The sequence below is a fragment of the Xyrauchen texanus genome, chromosome 16 (genome assembly GCF_025860055.1).
Source record: "Xyrauchen texanus isolate HMW12.3.18 chromosome 16, RBS_HiC_50CHRs, whole genome shotgun sequence".
Taxonomy (NCBI): Eukaryota; Metazoa; Chordata; class Actinopteri; order Cypriniformes; family Catostomidae; genus Xyrauchen; species Xyrauchen texanus.
Genome location: NC_068291.1, coordinates 697,723 through 716,160, shown reverse-complemented (window position 1 = coordinate 716,160; position 18,438 = coordinate 697,723). Strand labels below are relative to the sequence as shown.

The 18,438-nt window shown below is 37.5% G+C and overlaps 1 protein-coding gene across 1 annotated transcript in view; it reads right to left on the bottom strand.

The window, feature by feature from the left end:
* cdin1 (CDAN1 interacting nuclease 1) overlaps positions 1-18,438 on the bottom strand; it is a 103,683-nt gene that overhangs the window by 30,381 nt on the left and 54,864 nt on the right. The window contains exons 7-11 of the mRNA XM_052145723.1: positions 15,710-15,789; positions 14,981-15,030; positions 14,036-14,103; positions 13,024-13,089; positions 12,716-12,821 (exon numbers count right to left, since the gene is read on the bottom strand). Coding sequence (XP_052001683.1) covers positions 12,716-12,821; positions 13,024-13,089; positions 14,036-14,103; positions 14,981-15,030; positions 15,710-15,789 — 370 coding nt within the window. The remainder of the gene's footprint in view (positions 1-12,715; positions 12,822-13,023; positions 13,090-14,035; positions 14,104-14,980; positions 15,031-15,709; positions 15,790-18,438) is intronic.

The window sequence follows — 18,438 nt, the reverse complement described above, 5'->3', positions numbered from 1 at the left end:
TTAAATGACAGGATTTTTCAAAAATAGGCATTACAATATGGTTATTTAATATATGCATTTTTATCAAGCCGTTATGAGCGACAGTACATCCTATTGATCGCTTGTTTTTCTATTTTCAGCATTGTGCGGTTAACTTAGTCTACTGTGAACTGGCACCAGTGCAAAAACATAAAAAGAAATTAGGCTGGGCATAGAAATGAATCAATTCTTGGACTACAAACTCGTCAGACATGTTTAGTAATTTCTGTTCTCTGTGTTGTGTAGCGGTGTTGTGTTCTGTTGTCACTATCACTGTTTTTAGATAAACAATACGAGTTTTCTCTCGAACGCCCCAATGTCGTGAGGGGTCTGCGTGAACTGTTGCTCTTTTATCCTATCATGAACGCACACAGATCGATGGCCAGTGTCAACATTTACACTCAAAAACACATCAGATTTCAGTTTGTTTCTCATCAAATCTTATCGTATGCTTTCATAATAATCATGAGTGTCATGAATAATTAATTAGACTTCTGAATGATACTTTTGTGTTCTTTTGAAGCTTGAAGAGGTGGTCACCATCAACTGCCATTGTATGACATCACTGAGCACAACATTTATTCACAATTTCTCCCTTTGTGTTCAGAAAAAGAAAGAAAGTCATATAGAGTTAAACAACAATGACTGAATTTACAGTTTCTTAAATTGTCTCTTAACACTGTAACCGTCTCGCAGTATTATTTTTCTCTCATCATGTTTTTGTCAACAGTATGTTACAATTAAATCCTTAGATTATCATCATGATGAGCCTTTTCATATATTCTTCATTATCGCTAACATAAAAAATACAGTCAACAAACATCGTCATCAGCGATTTAATGTTTTTATCAGAAAAATACACATGCAGAAATATGTTTGAATGAATGGTTTATTGGTAAAATGTTCAAAAATAATTTGAGGAAATGTGATCATTTGATAATCAACACTGTTAATGGTTAACATATGACAGCTCGCATTATAAGAGCTACTGTGACGTTGTATGACTGTGGCGCCCTCTGAACTAATTCCACCCCTGTACACCCTGTGCCCGTCTACATGTAGACACACTGGAGACAGACTTGGGCAGAAATCAAAGGCACGGATGATGGATAACTTTCAAATAGAATGACCCGAGTCAAAGAGGTTAGCTCTAAATCAATTAAGGTGATAAGAACACAATGTCAATAGTGTGTACCTTGAAATGTTCAAGTCTTATCTGCACAACGAGGACGTCGCAGTAATAACTAAAGACAAGCTAGGACAAAAGCACTGTAACACACTGTCAAACACGCTTTACAGTACACCATATCTGTTAAAACTGTGATTACGCACAGGCGAGCACTACACAGAACTCTTTGAGTTTAGCATGAGTATCTGGACACGACCCAAGGGCTTTTCTCTCCTTTCATTGGCCGTGATGCATGCAAGGAGGGGTTGAAGGTTGAAGTTGAGAGGAGGGCCGGCAGGAAAAATAAAGACCAAAAGCTTTGGGAAGATTACAGCATTTAACATATTAAGATCTCGTTGCAGTTTTACATGCATCCCCCACTTCCTTCTTTGGATGAGGTCGAGGGGAACCGAAATGGAGGAAAGAGCAACATCAACCGCTGTGATTGGTTGACCTCCTTTCCGTCCGAGTCTTGATTTAAATAGGTTTGCTTACTATTCAAACTGCCATTTGACAAGGATGGTAATATTTCAGCTCCAACAAAAACATTCTCATAGGCTATGACGCTTGTGTTTCCATTGCGTTGACTGAAAGTTTCATATGAACTCAAGAATGATGATGTATATTTAAAAGAAATGGCTCAAAGTGAACATGAAACGGCATTCAAAACCCATTTTAATTTAGGACAAAAAGAACAAATGTAGGAGGACTGGATTTTATCCATGTGGAATTGATTGGATAGTGTAAAAATAAAAGAGGACTTGATGACGTCATAACAGAATATTTTGATTAAAGAGGACTATTCTTTGGAATAACTGATGAATCATGCACAATAAGAACATGTAAATAGTGTTAATATTATTGATTCATTGGATGAAGGAGCGTTTGGGTCTTTCAGGTAGTTATCATTACTCAAAGACTTTAAATCTCTTCGTTTGCTCTCTGGAGATGATGAAGTGTCGTCTCCTCTCAGGATTGCTCAAACACTCATCACCAAATTAGGAATCTAGAACCTACTGTGATTTCAAGAAACATTCCTGACTGTAAATTATGAGCAAACCATGCAGCTAGCATAAACAAATCCAAAGACCGTTGGGTTTTTCATGCATGTTTGACAGTCTGTGCGTCAGTGACTTCTGTAGAGGGTGAACCTCACACACAAACACACAAAACTACGCTGATGTTAATAGTTCACACATTCATTAAACTCAGAGGAAGTGAATGTAAGTCACAGCTTCTGCTGCACTCAGCACACAAACACAGTTGTTCCTGTGACCCCGCAGACAGGCTTTCGTGAACAAAATTAAAGAGGGCATTTCGGAGAATGAAGTGAAAATCTACTGTCAAGAAACTCGTTCATGCCGGCTTGCATAATACTGGTTGTTATAATTATGCCCAACATACAGTACAAATGTAAACAACTTTACAGAACAACCTGTACAACTGGCAGTTTAAAACTGTTGTTTTTACAGTATTATATAAAAGTAACACTTTAAAATTCTGAATCTGACAAAATCTGCTTTTCACTTTATAATGTATTGTTACTCACTGTAGTAATTACAGAAGAGCAGATGATGACATGAAGCTCATGAATAGTGCAGCAATGACCAATAAACACTTGCACAAACACTAAACACACATGTGACACTATGCAGTAAACATGAACACCACAAAATACATAACTATATTATAAATAAGGAACATAACTATAAAATATGATGTGACTTCGTTATCCCAGTAAGCGATTACTGTTTTTTACTGTCATTTTTACAATAATTTCCCATAAAAAGTGCATATCCTCTCATTACACATAATATACATTTTTACTGTTAATTATATGGGAAACACACAGCAATTACTATTTATGAACATGTTTTCAATTTCTGACTCATTTTATAATGAAAAAGATAATCAGCGAAATATGAACTACAGTCTTGACCAACACAAAATAGGTATTGTTTTAAATCTTAGAAGCTCTTCTTTACAATGCATGCAGACATTATGACCAAAACTGAACAAGTGCTTTAAAATTAACAGATAAATCAGAAGTGTTCAGTTTTGATCATTTATCAAATAATTGCACTGCACATATTATTGTAATCAGTAAAAACATCAAACTGGTCAATTGTGTCACATGTTGCTGGAAAGTTCTCAAAGAGAAGAATAAAAGTGAGACTACAGTCCACTACTGTTGATTACAAATTGGGCTGATATGAATATACAGTAATGGCAGTTTGGTTCAGTGTATCCACTGATGATGTGATGATGTGAAAGGAAACATGTACACCCTCATGAAAGCATAGTGCCATGTTTGTTGCCAGTGTGATCACTTCTGGGTTTTTGTTATTAGAGATTTTAAAATGTACCATTGCATGTGAAAATAGTACCGAAGTGATATATCAAAAAATAAAATGTAGTTCATACAGACTTAATGTTTTCTATGATGATGTTTTTAATATGTAATCTGAATTAATAATTCATTTGATATTTTTGTAGGGCATAAGTCACAAATGTCGAGGTGTTGAAATTGCAATAGAGACAATAAAAATGCTGAAATTACTCAGCAGATGGGAAGCAAGTGTTAGAAGTTTAAAATCATTATTATTATTATTATTTATTTTTAAAGCTTTAAGTGAAGCAGTTTTGTTTTAAAATATTAATATTTGAATAACTTCTGCATTGCCAAATCGAAGTGAATGTGGAACAGCCAACATACACACAACATACACACAATATATATATAAATATCATAAAAGTCAAGGTCAGTTCAGGATGCAGACGTCAAACACCACAAAAAAACATCATGAAATTCATGATTCAAGCATTTATGATATTTGTATATTACAACCTCAAACATTTTTGGAAAAAGTATTCTTAAATTGATTATTAGAGGCGTACACTAACATGTACTCAAGAAGACTTGACATTTTGAGTGTGATAAAGTGTTTGCTGTTATCGACACTTAACCTGATACGGTCTCAAACGGTCTAATCACATTACATTTCTTTTTATTACAATAAGCTAATCTCCCATACAAGTTATAAAAAAAGCAGGAATATCAGAAAAGCAGGATCCCTCTAGCCTCAAGGGCTGCACTTTTGATTTATTAAAACATATTTTAATGACTTTTTTATAATGAGGTGAGCAGACCATGCTATATGCTATTTAATGGACACGTGTCATTATCAAGAGTAAAATATAACATTATATATAGATATAAACACAAGTCTTGTAAAAGTGTGCTTCTTTAAAAAATAAAAGCTATAATATACTACTTTTATAATGATCATATTAAGAACAATATGTTTTTAGTATCTGAATACTTTCTGAATGCACTGTATATTCATCAATGTCCATGTCCTAAAACTCTAGATCAACAGTTCCCAACCCTGTTCTTGCAGGCCCCCAACACCGCACATTTTGTATAACTCCCTTATCTGACACTCCCAGTTCAGGTCTTGGAGTCTCCACTAACGAGCTGGTGAGTTGAATCAGGTGTGTTTGATTAGGGAGATATCCAACATGTGTAGTGTTGGGGGGCCTCCAGTAACAGGGTTTGGAACCACTGCTCTACATATCTCAAAGTATTACGTTTTACAAAGTGTTATTTGAATACAGTTGAGCTATATTTGATCACACTGGGATAACAAATGTTCTTGTGTCTGGAATGAAACCCATTGATCAACTAACAGAGGACTGAGAATAATCACATGTATGACCATAAAAAACATGTTCAATAAAAAGCTAAATGGAAAGGTTTCAAAAGTATCATACTGACTACTTTAAGCAGTGCCTTGGTGTCAAAATCATTCTTAACCTCAACTTGAAATGGCAAATTTGTTTAATGCATTGGGAGGAAACCTGCAAAATAAATAGATGAAATGGAGGCTTAGTGGGAGCTAAATCCCACGGCTGATGGGGACCTGAAGTGTGCGGATTACATGCGCAGCGCATTAAACAATGTCCCTAAATATGCACTGAAAGCCGTAAAGCATGAAAGCACCTTGTCATGTGGTATTAGCATTCAGAGCTGCATGTCAGATGTCTTTCGATGCACTTGGGTGTGTCACAGTGTTAAATGTCACATGCCAAAGACCACAAATCCCAGAAAGATTTCCTGACATCACCTCGTGTCAACTCCATTCCTGGAGAGCTCTTTACGATCAACCAGTCACACGAACGTGCCTCCAGATTCAACAAAAAAAAAAAGATTTGGGTTATTGTACGTGAAGGAAAAAATGATGGAACCAGGACATGGAAGAAATGTGTAAAGTGAAACAAACAGAAAAGGCAAAGCTAAAGAGCTTCTGTAAAAACTGATCTACTGTACATTTGAATATATTGTTGCATAAGGATTTTGATAGCGAGGTCATTCTTCCAGATTATTAAGAATCTCTGGTACGTATGAGAAACAAATATAATAATTTCTTTGGTACGAGAGGTTCGGGTTCAGATCCCGGACAAGCCCCCAATAATTTCATTACCCCAGATGGTCCAGATGGGGGGCTCCGTGACCAAAAACACCACACAAAACTATAAAAATGCCTCCTGAAATTAAAAATGTGTGGGCAAAAAATGTAATTGTAATGCATTCTGTTTTCTATGCATTACATCTGCTAAAGTTCTTGATATTTTATTATAGTTCAAGTTATTCTTAATTTATTGTATTCTTATTTAAATTGTCAGGTAAGAGGCAATCAATTCTCAAGTTATTATTCAAATAAACTGTATTGATGAATCAATTAAATGTAAATAATTGACATAAACAGATGAAGCAGTTATAAATGGTTAGAAAAAACATACCTTCAAAAAGGTAAAAAAACAAAACAAAAAAAAACAATTGCCCCTGAAAATCATGTCCAGGGGGCAAATACTGTATATTTAAAATATATAAATCTTAAATTATCTAAAGTTTCTGACTGACCAGAATGAAAGATCTATTCAAAGCTTCAAAGTGAATATAAAGTAAATTTCCAAATTATTCAAGAACTGGATGCACAAACAATGTCCGACTGTTTGCTCACATGCTTCCTGGGAAATGCAAAATAAATGTTCCAGTCTGGAATATATAATATTATTTCAAACGATTGTCAAAGCCACTAGCCATCAAATAATATTTACTAAGATTTAAAGAAAATACAACAGAAATGATCAGGTTAACTATCTCCAAGTGGTCAAGAATATATATGAGAGAAATTCAAGTATTAAACCTTTGTGACCAGAGGGAGAAATGAGCCATATCGCGGTATTATATTGCCATAAATCATCTTTGTAAAGTCCTGACAGCATTTTATCAGATGTAACCTTTAGCAGCATCTATTAGGAGCGTAAACATGCTCAGCTTTGATAGATGAGCGGTTCGAGAAGCGGTATTCAGCTATTGTGAAGGAGTCACGCAAACAACAGTTTTTAATTCCCAAAGTGTAACCACTTTGACAGATATGAGGACAAAATTTATCTAATGATGATCTTATTCCACTATATAAGATCGAACGGCACCCTGTTTTGCCACCAGCACAGCGCGTACTGGCTGTTTGTATACGATTATGCAAATAAAGGTTTTTATCTTCTACTTCTAAAATATGTCTTGGTATTTATTTTGAAAGCAGTATGTAACTTGTTCAATCTAAATAGGCTGTTTATTAAGTCTGAATAGCCTATTAATCCAATATCTACTGTAAGCAGTAAAAGACGCATGGTAGTTTTCAAGATATACGTCACAATTCTCAAGCTATAGAACTGTTTTAAATGTGTTCATCAATATGTCATAACCTACATATATTTCATCACTGTAAACCATAGATATCTATTTATAATATTTGTTAATCAAATTCACAAACATTAATACATTTTACACCAATGAGCCAAAACATTATGAGCACTCACAGGTGAAGCGAATAACGTTGATCATCTCAAGGTCTGGGTAGATTAGATGACACTGACAGTTTCTCATAGTCAATGTGTTGAATGCAGGAGAAATGGGCAGGAGGACTTGAGCAACTTTGACAAGGGCCAAATTGTTATGGCATCTCTGAAGGCTTGTGGGGTGCTCCCGGTCAGCAGTGGTGAGTACCTACAGACAGTGGTCTGAGGAGGAACAAACCACAAACCGGTGGCAGGGTGTTGGTTGCCAAGTCTCATTGATGCACGAGGGCAACGAAGGCTATCCTGTCTGTCCCGAACCGACAGAAGGTCTACTGTGGCATAAGTCACAGAAACGTTTAATGATGGTAATGGGAGGAATGTGTCACAACACACAATGAATCAAACCCTGCTGCGACTGGGGCTGCATAGCCACAGACCGGTCAGAGTGCCCATGATGACCTCTGCCCACCGTTGAAAGCACCTACAATAGGCACGTGAGTGTCGGAACTGGACCTTGGAGCAGTGGAAGATCGCCTGATCCGATGAGTCACGTTTTCTTTTACATCATGTGGACGGTTGTGTACATGTGTGCCATTTACCTGGAGAAGTGATGGCACCAGGATGCATTGTGGGAAGATGACAAGCTGGTGGAGGGAGTGTGATGCTTTGGGCAATGTTCTGCTGGGAAACCCTGGGTCCGGCCAATCATGTGGACGTTAATTTGACACGTGCCACCTACCTAAACATTGTTGCAGACCAGGTACACCCCTTCATGGCAATGGTATTCCCTGGTGGCCTCTTTCAGCAGGATTATGTGCCCCGCCACACAGCACACATTTTTCAGGAATGGTTTGAGGAACATGACAAAGAGTTCAAGGTGTTGCCCTGGCCTCCAAATTCCCCAGATCTCAGTCTGAATGAGCATCTGTGGGATGTGCTGGACCAACATGTCCGATCAACAGCGGCTCCACCTCAAAACTTACAGGACTTGATGGATCTGCTGCTAATGTCTTGGTGCCAGATACAACAGGACACATTCAGGGGTCTTGTAGAGCCCATGCCTCGACGGGTCGGCGCTGTTATGGCGGCACGTGGAGGACCAAAGCATATTAGGTAGGTGATTATAATGTTTTGGCTCATTGGTGTATAATGCTTAAACTATTATTAAAACTGCAGCACTACTCATATCCAAAGTTGTTTTTCACTGAAAATCCTCCTGTAGTGCTCAACTCTCATTTGTACTTATGCAAATGAAATCTGATGTGACATGATCGTTTGTGCGACACGCGAGAACCAGCATCACTGACCTCAAATCTGCAACAATGCACCTTTACGCAGCATATATTAATATATGCAAACGCAAATGAGATTTGAGAAGTGTTGTTTTGGTGCAGAACTTTTCCTTCAATTCAATGTGTTAGTTTCTAATTTGCTGATGCACTTTTGCCAACTAACTGTTTTATCGGGGAAGAGGGGCAGTGGGATCCGAATTTCATTACGTGGCACATTTACTTTCAGCCATCCACTAAAACATACACGTGTCTTATGTGCTTAATATTCACTGTCAGGTGAATAATTTGTAATGCAACTTCTAGCTGAGTAGATGGATAACTCAATTATCTGCACACCCGTCACGGAGCGTCATACACCGAGCAGCTAAGATTGATGTGAGCGGCTTCTTGAGCATCAGATCTCTTCCTTCACTGCTGCAGTCTTTATAGACGAAGCGTCATTACCCATCATTCCACTGTGGAGGGCGTATTAGGAGGTTAGTGTTTTGGCCACACTGTTGTTTAGATGATGAATGTTACAGCCGAGATGAAATTATTTGTGTCATTTTGCCATAAACTCCTTCCTGTGTTGACATATTTCCTATTGAAACAGGAAGTTGGGGCATGACATCCTGAGGGACTTACCCCTTTTAATTTGTATAGCCAATAGGCTTTAGTTTATGTTACAGCAATGATCCTTGATTTGCTACTTGGTGTTGCTAGTCAGAGGAAGGTAGCTTGAGGGGGAGGGACTTTCTCATTCTAAAGGATCATCTGATTGGACAAAAAATTGGATATGCCCCTGAGTGCAAGATGATGTTATCAATACATTTTGGGATGTTTTGTCCAGAGGAGAAATATTGTTAATTTTGTGTAAGGTATGGTGGAGGATCAGTGGCCTTAACAGATTCACGAACAAACAAGAACTTACTGTTAAAAACTCCCCTAATTACTGAAATAGCGCCAACCAGCCTCCACAAGCACAATAAATGTATTGACAAAGAGACAATGAACTATTGACAGAGAACCGCATGTGACATCCGCATGCTCACCACGTGCTTATCGTGTGGACAGGAAGGGGGAAACTTTGAACGTAAAAATGTGTGTGTGTTTTTCAGTTAAACACAGAACTGCATATTGCTAATGAAATACGTGTAATCCCTGTATGTTGTGTATTTCTGAGGTATATCAAACTCGTTAGAACTGTTTCGTTGTGTGTTTTAAACTCTGAGGCCTCATATTTAATAGCCTCAGTGTATATTCCCTTTCTAAGTGTACTAAACACATGTTTCTTGGTATCAAATTAAACCTTACGATTTGTCCGAGCTGAATTCGAATATAAGATCTCTGTAGAATGATATTACGCGATGTTTTACTATCTTTTGAGTCATTCAGCCCAAAATCTCTTACTGTCATAAACATGCAAATGAGCTTTGACAAAGGAACTCTCTCATGCCCAGAGTAAGGGAGACTTTTACGACCTCCAAAGGAATGTTCAGAGAAGTGCTGACCCTCACTTCATTCTCTTACTGAGAAAGAGAAATGAACCCTGTTAATCCTATATATATATTCTATATATCCATGTGATAAATATTGACATGTATCTAATGTGCCATCTCACATTTTCCCTTAAATGTGCTTGATCTATGTTTTCTTGCAAACTAATGGGTTAATGTTTCAGACTTTGCATACTATGATTAACCAAAATCATATGTGTGGCATATTTGGTCTCTATAACTTGGTATTTTGAAGATTGAAATGACTGTGTACATGATATGTCGATAACAACAACATATTAGTATTACAAGTATATTTCCTATTTTCTTTCTTGCACATGCAATGGGCAATTTTACAACAAAGAGCAATAAACCAACTTCCCGCCTAGAACTCAAACCCTTCTTATTGGTCGAGCCAATGAGAGGTGGGACCTGTTCCCTGAGGGTATAAAATTGCTGCGCCCACTTCCTCGCTCTCTCTTAGCTCGCTCTTAGCCCTGTCTCTTATCTCTTGCTTTCTGGTTCTCTGAGCCTCGTGCTCTCTTACTCTCTTGGGCCTTCCGGAGAAGTCCTAATGAAGATGATGCTGAACTAGAAGGCCCCCAAGGACTCCCAAGCGTGTGCCAGGCTACGGCCTTGTCTCTGACTCCCACTGGTTCTCTCTCTCTCATCAAGATAACATCATCAAAGATCAACTGGAGCCTCAACAAATTGCATCAGGACAGTTTAATTCAAATGGGACATGCAAGTATCAAACTTAGTCTCATTATTTGATACATTAAGTATCCTTAACCCCTTTCTAAAAAGGGCGTGTCAGAACTAATATGATGGTTTGCTCAGGCTGTTGATCTGCTGAACTTCAAACAATGCTACAACTTCTTGCCTTCCTGTATTCTGCTTCAGCCCTCTTTCCCTTGGTAAACTGTATGAATGTATGTATATGTATGTTAGAGTAGTTTAAATGTTTAGTCTAGTTAATAAAGTCTTGTTCATTTCCCATGCCCCGGAAATGTACCTTTCTATTAATTAATTAATTTATAACCAATATTGAGTGTTCACGGGATGAACCGAGTATTTGGTTGTAATGTTAATGTAGCTACATCAAGTTAACCTGATTAACTGATCCAAATATTCATAATCGATTATAACAAGTTATGATTGATTATTAATATTTCATAGAGCTGATTCGCTACCTAATGGTGGAAGAATATAGAGCTGATTCGCTACATTTGAATGTGTCCATCTGCTAATAAATCATTTTGTCAACTTTTAAAAGTGCATATTGATGACCTAAAAGCTAATAGACATGAACTGAAAGCCACAAAACTGCAATTTCAAATTCACAAGGTCTTCAAGGGAAAACAAAGAACAATTAACATTGATTAGAAATGCTGCCATTTGTTTAAAACGAAGTCAAACACTTAAATAAGCAAATCAGTAGAAGTGTCACTCAGATGTACTGCTCTAATTAGAAATGTGCCAGTAATGTTGGGAAGGTCACTGGGAAGGAAACTCGCTGACCTTTTCAATATTTCACAGAGATTTGTCTAAACAGAAGGATGAAGTCATGTCCCACGAAAAGGGCCGGACCTCCGGAGCCAACCATACACTGAATGAGACGAGATGAAGTGAAGGTGGACACAGGCGGTCCTGTGCTCCAAATGTCAAATGTAAATGTCAATTAAAAATTACAAAAGGTGCACGTTGAAGGGTCTGACATTCTTTTTTTGACATGCCAAAGTTTATCTGACAAGGCAGCGGACAAACATGACAGCATGTGCCATGTCACGTCTGTGCACACACACACACACACACACACACACACACACACACACACACACACACACACACACACACACACACACACACACACACACACACACACACTCTATACATGCTGGAAATGCGATCCATAAGACTGAATGCGTGCAACTATATCAGATAAATAATGTGACCAGTGAAAGAACTGAACTAGTCAATATACTTGTTATTAAAATATTTGTCTTTTTACATTCTCATCATCTGAATACTCATTGGTGTGCATTTTTTTTTTTACTTCAATTCAGTCTGACCACTTGAAACACCTTTGTTAAACACTCACATGTGCACATTTGACATGAAATAAATTAATTAAATCTGATTATGACTGTGATATTGTGCAATTTAGTCTTGGACACTTACAGTAGTCACTATATTACAATTACTACTGGAAAAAACTCTTCAAACACTTTTCTCATTTTCTGTGCCTATTGTTGGGGAAATCTATATATTTATATACAGTATAATGTGTTGAGAGTACAGCAAAAAGTGAGTGAGAGCACTACAATCTTGTGAGTAGTTGAAAGCATTATTAAATGATCAAATATTTTACAAATGAACATGCAAAGCGGTGGGGGATGAATAGAAATGTCTGAATGAGGCGTTCAAATTTAGCAGAAACGTGACAGTGATATTGAGAGTGCATGTAGGTTTTATAGTTACAGTTTAGGTTTCATGAAATGGACGTTTTTAGATATGTCAGAGGTTGAATGAAAATAGAGAGTAGGATCAATCAAGAGCTTCACAGAGAGCGGCCAACTGAAGTTAAGGCTGCAGAGTCAGATTATCTTTTCAATCGAATCATTTGGGCCACGTAAACAAACATGGAAACTGGCAGAGAGGATCTCATTTAATATTGCAGAAACTCTTTCTGGACCTAAGAGACTTCCTGTTTGATCATCTGAGATGAAACTCAACTTTACGGTTGTGTAATCTTTCCTGATGAACAGCAAGTGTTGTGTCGAGTAAACTTCACTATTGTTGTTTTATGTCAGTGAGGTCTAGCATGTGATTTGTGACGGAGATCAGAACAGAGGTTTGAAGGGTTTGGTTTATCTGATAAATGTTTGTGGTCTGACCTGTTGCAGTAACTCCAGAACTGTTCATTCAGGTAAGTGTGATGGCTGTGATCATCTCCAAATGAAGCTTTGCTCTCAATCCAGTGAACTATATGACCTTCAACAGCTGCAGACACATAGAAGACGTTTAGATATCAGAGCTACGTTTGCCTGAATCAGTCTCAGCACATGGAGAGATGATGCGTGAGGCAACAGGGTACTTGATAATATACTTGATGCTATCCAACAGATCTACATGTTTGGAGTCATGATTATGAACTGAGCTTGCAATTAAAAGTTGAATTTATACAGAGGAACAGAAAACACACCTATCGGCACCTCTAGAATAATGTCAGGTGTCTTGTCATATCCTTTGGCCCGCAGCTGGTTTTCATCTGTGTGGACAAGAAGTTTAAGATAGTGAAGATATAAACGTGAAGAAATGAAGAAAGCACAAAACACAACGTCATCAGAACATGGATCATTCCTCACACACATCTCATTTATATCCTCCACACGAGGAAGAGGTGACCCGGTGTCATCTGGTAAATATTTGCTGGTACTGCACAAAACTCTCTTAGTGTGTGTTTGTTCTGGAGTGTGTGTGACCTCAGTCAGTGTCCTTGAGTCCTGCTGCAGTGAAACACCTGATTTCTCCATTAAATCACACTGACCACCTGATGTCCAGTCAAGCTGAACAGCTCTTGGGTGAGAGGGGGTGTTGAGAGCGAGGGTTCGGGCTTTGTGCTCAGTCTCGGGGTCTTTGTACATCACTTCTGATCAGAATTAATGACCCATGTCAGCTGCTGTGACCCATCAGCCTGAACAACCTCAGACAGGTCACGACTCTCTCACCTCATCCTAAAAGAGGTCATTTCACACCTGAATCCTCATCACCCGAACACCCGGTGTACATATGAACACTGATGCTTAAGAATCCAACGAAATGATGATAAACACAAGATGACAATGACCTGAACAAGAATGATGCAACAATAATAAACAGTCTAATAAGAGTCATTTGTTCTGGAATCAAACTACACTGGTCACACAGTCAGTTTCACGCTGTAGATTCAAAAGAACCGACTCATAAGAGTCATTCCTTCGGGAATAGTAATCCACCGATTTCACGGTTTATTTAAGAGGGGGCATTTTAACCACACAGCTCTTTAATGTGGCATACGTGCATTTACACAAGACGCTTAAAGAAGTGATGCTGTATTTCACTGACACAGAAATGAAGCGGTGTGCGAGCTGGATGTGATAATAGGGGTTGAGGTGGATCACAGCTGTATATTGTAGTACAGTTTTCATGCAGCATTGCATCAGACAGAGTCTTACCTAAAAACGACAGCTTTCTGTCCCTCAGTTTGTCTCGTAGAATTTCTTCATGTTCCACACCAATAGCACTGTGATCATTTGGTTAAAGACATCCCACATACAAACTTCACAATAACAAAAACTCACTCATGACATTTAGAGACTGACACAAGTTGTTCAGGTGAAATAGTGTGTGAATTCTGTTTGTTTTCCTTGATAACTGAAGTGAAATGGTCCACTTTTACATACAGATTCCTGTATCAGGTGCAGGTTACCTGTGCTCGGTTGCCATGGAAACATGTTGACAGCAAATCAGGGTTGCTGTGGCAACAGCAGAAGAATGTGTGCTTGTTTTAATATCAGAAGTGAGAGACACTATGAAAGCACACACTACACAACCCATCTGAACTAAAACACACTCAAAATAACACATCCTGTCAAATGAAACCCAATCAAGTATAATAACAGATGCAGACTATACAATACTGTCTGTCAGAGGGCTTCAGCAGTATTAACAGCCTTTGTTCTCAAGAGCACACTACCATACTATTGCTGCAAGTGTTTAGTATGCATACAGACTTGAATGTTCATCTTTTAAAGTATAGCAGGGTACATTTCTATAGCGGTGAATGGAAGACAACAGCAAATACTATTTTTGCAATTCAAATTGAGAGAAAGAAGCCAAATGAACTGTCACTCGCTCAGCAGCTCAATTACTGAATAACTCATTTTTGAAATGAATATTACCAAGTATAACTTTACAAATCTACACTAAATAATTCAAAGAAAAAATGAAAATATAAAGTTTTACACTTCTAAACATAAAAACATGTCATCATTGTCTGTGAAACTGCCCCAATCAGAGAAGCAATGTGCCTCAGACACACCTCCTGAAACGAGGCTTTTCTGTCAGGTGAAGCTCATCTGCTCATCAATCTGAGGTTTAAAGTTTTATGTGAAGGATACTGTTTGATGCAGTCCACCAGCGGTCCATAACAGCAGTCATTAACTGTGCACTGAGAGAGACCACAGATATATTACTCTCAGTTACAAACAGCACTGTCAACATCATCACTGACCTCAATGAATGCCACAATCACAACATTAAAGGAATGCTTCACATCCACATAAGCTCTCGGATCTCATCCGCGCTTGTGTTCAGTTCAAAACATTTAAATCTGTCAATCAGCAGTGCACATTTAAATGTGTTTTTACTCTGTACATCATGTTTGAATGCGAACTGTGAGAGCACGAATATTAGTGAATAATGACTTTAAAAATGTCTAACGAGCAGAGAGTACTACACTCTTATTGGTAGATTAAATATTTAATAAACACGCATGTAAGGGGCGGGGAATGAGCAGAACTCATGAGTTTTGCATGCACAGATTTTGTCTGGTAATGTGTATGACTTCAGAAGACTTGGAATAGAGTGCACGAGTCATATGGGCTACTTTTATGATACTTCGATCATTTTTAAATGCTCAACAGTCCCAATCCACATTCAGCATATGGAAAAGAGCAGCATGAACAATCTACTAAACATTCTGCAGCAGAAAGTCAGACATACAGGTTTGGAACAACATGAGGGTGAAGAGTCTTTACTTTTTTAAATCCATTGGTGATACTAGTGCCACAAAAAGTACACACTTCAGCTTTAAAATGGAGAAACATGTCAGTGTGTTTGTTTGGTACCTGCTCCACATGTTTAGCCAACAGCCGGTCTGCAATTAAATACGGCTCTCGCAGCATGTTGTTGAGAACGTGTCTGGAAGCTGTTGAAGAACATAGACCACAAAAACATGCGATAAACATTTCCAGAGCACTCGAGGTCAGGTGCAGTATTTGATTTAATTGAGAAGATATCGATTAGGTTGAATCTTGTATGACTCTTGTATGTGTCTGTAGTGTGTGTTATATGTGTTGTGAAGGATGAATATTCTGTATGTCTCGTGTTTAAACTGCATTAACATTATAAATATGCACACAAGCCACTGGATTCATTCTCTATTACTGCAACGCTAAACTCATCATTTTCAAATATATTCACATTTGCTGATTGAATCATTGTGTGTCACTGTAATGATATATACATATGAGAGCGACAGAGGCATGGTGGCTTTCAATAGTTTGAGCTGAAGAGTTAATTAGAGACTGAGCAGTGCATGATGGGAAGCGCAAGACCTAGTTCAGGTCAAACAAATCTGAGTACTATGAAATAAATGATCCTTCAAAGGGGTTGTTTTATTGATACTATTATTTTACATTGTTCTTTTACCGGAGGACCCTTGTAATGCTACTGTAGACAAGGATCTAATGTATTTTTCCCTCTCTGACCCTTACAAATAAACAAACGTTTTTTGCTACTGTGCCTTTAAGACTTTAATATGTAAAAGCCCCCTGTTATGACTGCTTATTCTCCCCTGCACTGTAAGCAATACAAGGCATTATGGAACTTCTGCCACTGAATTCACGCCCTCTCTCTTTAAAACCCCGCCCACCAAAGATATTATTGTTCTATTGTAATCAGAGATGGAGTCTCATGAATATCACGGATCTGCTTCAACTGCCACACTCTCAGTTTCCTGCTGCCCATATATGGGCTGCCCTTTGAATGTGCAAAATTACTGACAGGCAAGAGTCTTCCGATTGGCTAAACAACTAATCATTTGAGTCTACAGTAGTGCCGTCACAGAGACGGGTGATTCAGTGAAATCTGTGAGGTAATACAGACATTTTCGTTATCATTCCTTAGAAAAATAGCTAACAGTTTCCTTCAATAGAAAGTTTTTGCTACTGTATCTTTAAGAGTTCTATATGTAAATCATCTCTGTTATGATTGGCTAACCTGATGCATACCATCCCAGTTCACACAGCCATTCATCAGGATAGATCTAGTAGCTGAACATTGGTATTGATAGATGATCATATGGTAATAAACTCATGGTCGTGATGTCATAATCCGGATTATTTTAGAACATTACATTTGTAGGCTAATTTTAATAAATGATTAGCGAAAAGGATCTACATGTATCTGGAACATTTGTATAAAACCTTTCTTAATTTAACCATTTAAGCTCTGAGGGTGTTTTTAAGGATTTCCTGTTTCAATGGCATACCCAAAATTAAATGCTAGTAAAAATAAAAAAATAAAAACGAGGAGGGTCATGTGTTTGGGTTTTAAAGAAAACTTTTCAGATTTTTTAATTATATAGATTATGATAAATTCTGAGACTCTCAGCCAAAGAAATTAATGAAAAAAATAGACTTTTAAAAAGAATTGTCTTATTTATCATTATATATCTCGGTGTAAATAAGAGGGCTCAACTGTATCTGAGAAAATATTTGTTTTGATATGACAAAGCAATCAAAAGTTATAACATTACAAATATCATTTATCGTAGAGTCCAAAAGCATCTCCAAACAAATAAAAGATAATAATTGTACATAAGAACTAATTACACATGCAAACACAACAATGACTAAAGGTTTGTAAAGCATGCAGACATGATTTTAGTCATGAGATTTCACAGAATGAGTTTCATTCTGTGACATTTGAGTCATCATTGAATCTGTGTCATGTATTTGGTGCCATCTCCTGGTGGACATATGTAATTATTGTGATTGAGCACATAAATCTCTGCCCAAATACGGAGGATTATTACCACTGGTTGGAGCAATACTGATTGGTTTAGAGTTCCATATCAACGCATCCGATTACTTGATGTGTGGGCTTATTTTAAAGATAATTGACTCCTCTAAATCGTGAATGAGCAACACCTGTTCAAATGAAACGTACTGTAAGTCAAAGACATATACTTAACTATTGCTCACTATAATTTTTGTCTGTGAGTAAAACAAATTTAAAAAATATATATTTTCAAGATAAGTATTTTTGTCTTCTTTTCCAGTAAAAATATCTAAACATTCTTAAAACATGATTTATTTACTTGACAAGCAAACTGAGATTTTAAGTCTAGTTTTGAGAGAAATCGAATCAAATTTAGTGAGATTTATGCTTAAAACAAGAATAACTGTTTGTAAAATCGTTTAATTATTGACACATCTTTTTTGTCTTGCATTCATTATCCTTAGTCAACAAACTTTTAATTGATTTCGTTGACGAGATTAACACTGCTCGAGACCAAGTCCACAAAATGAACTCCAACACTGTCTACATAGTACTTCACACTCAAGGAAAATCCTGTTTTCCAGGATACAAGTCCTTTAAAAAGCTCCACCGTGGTTCACCATCATGTCCCTATATCAGAACACAACTACAACTCAGTCCTGACATCAAAACATCGTATTCATCCTCCTGCTAGAAGAGCAAGAGGGAACAAAGCAAAGTCAGCAGTCCTCTCCACAAGCACCGCCTTGTTTTTCAGCTCATTTTTCTCCCAAATTGCTACCTTCAGCAGTAG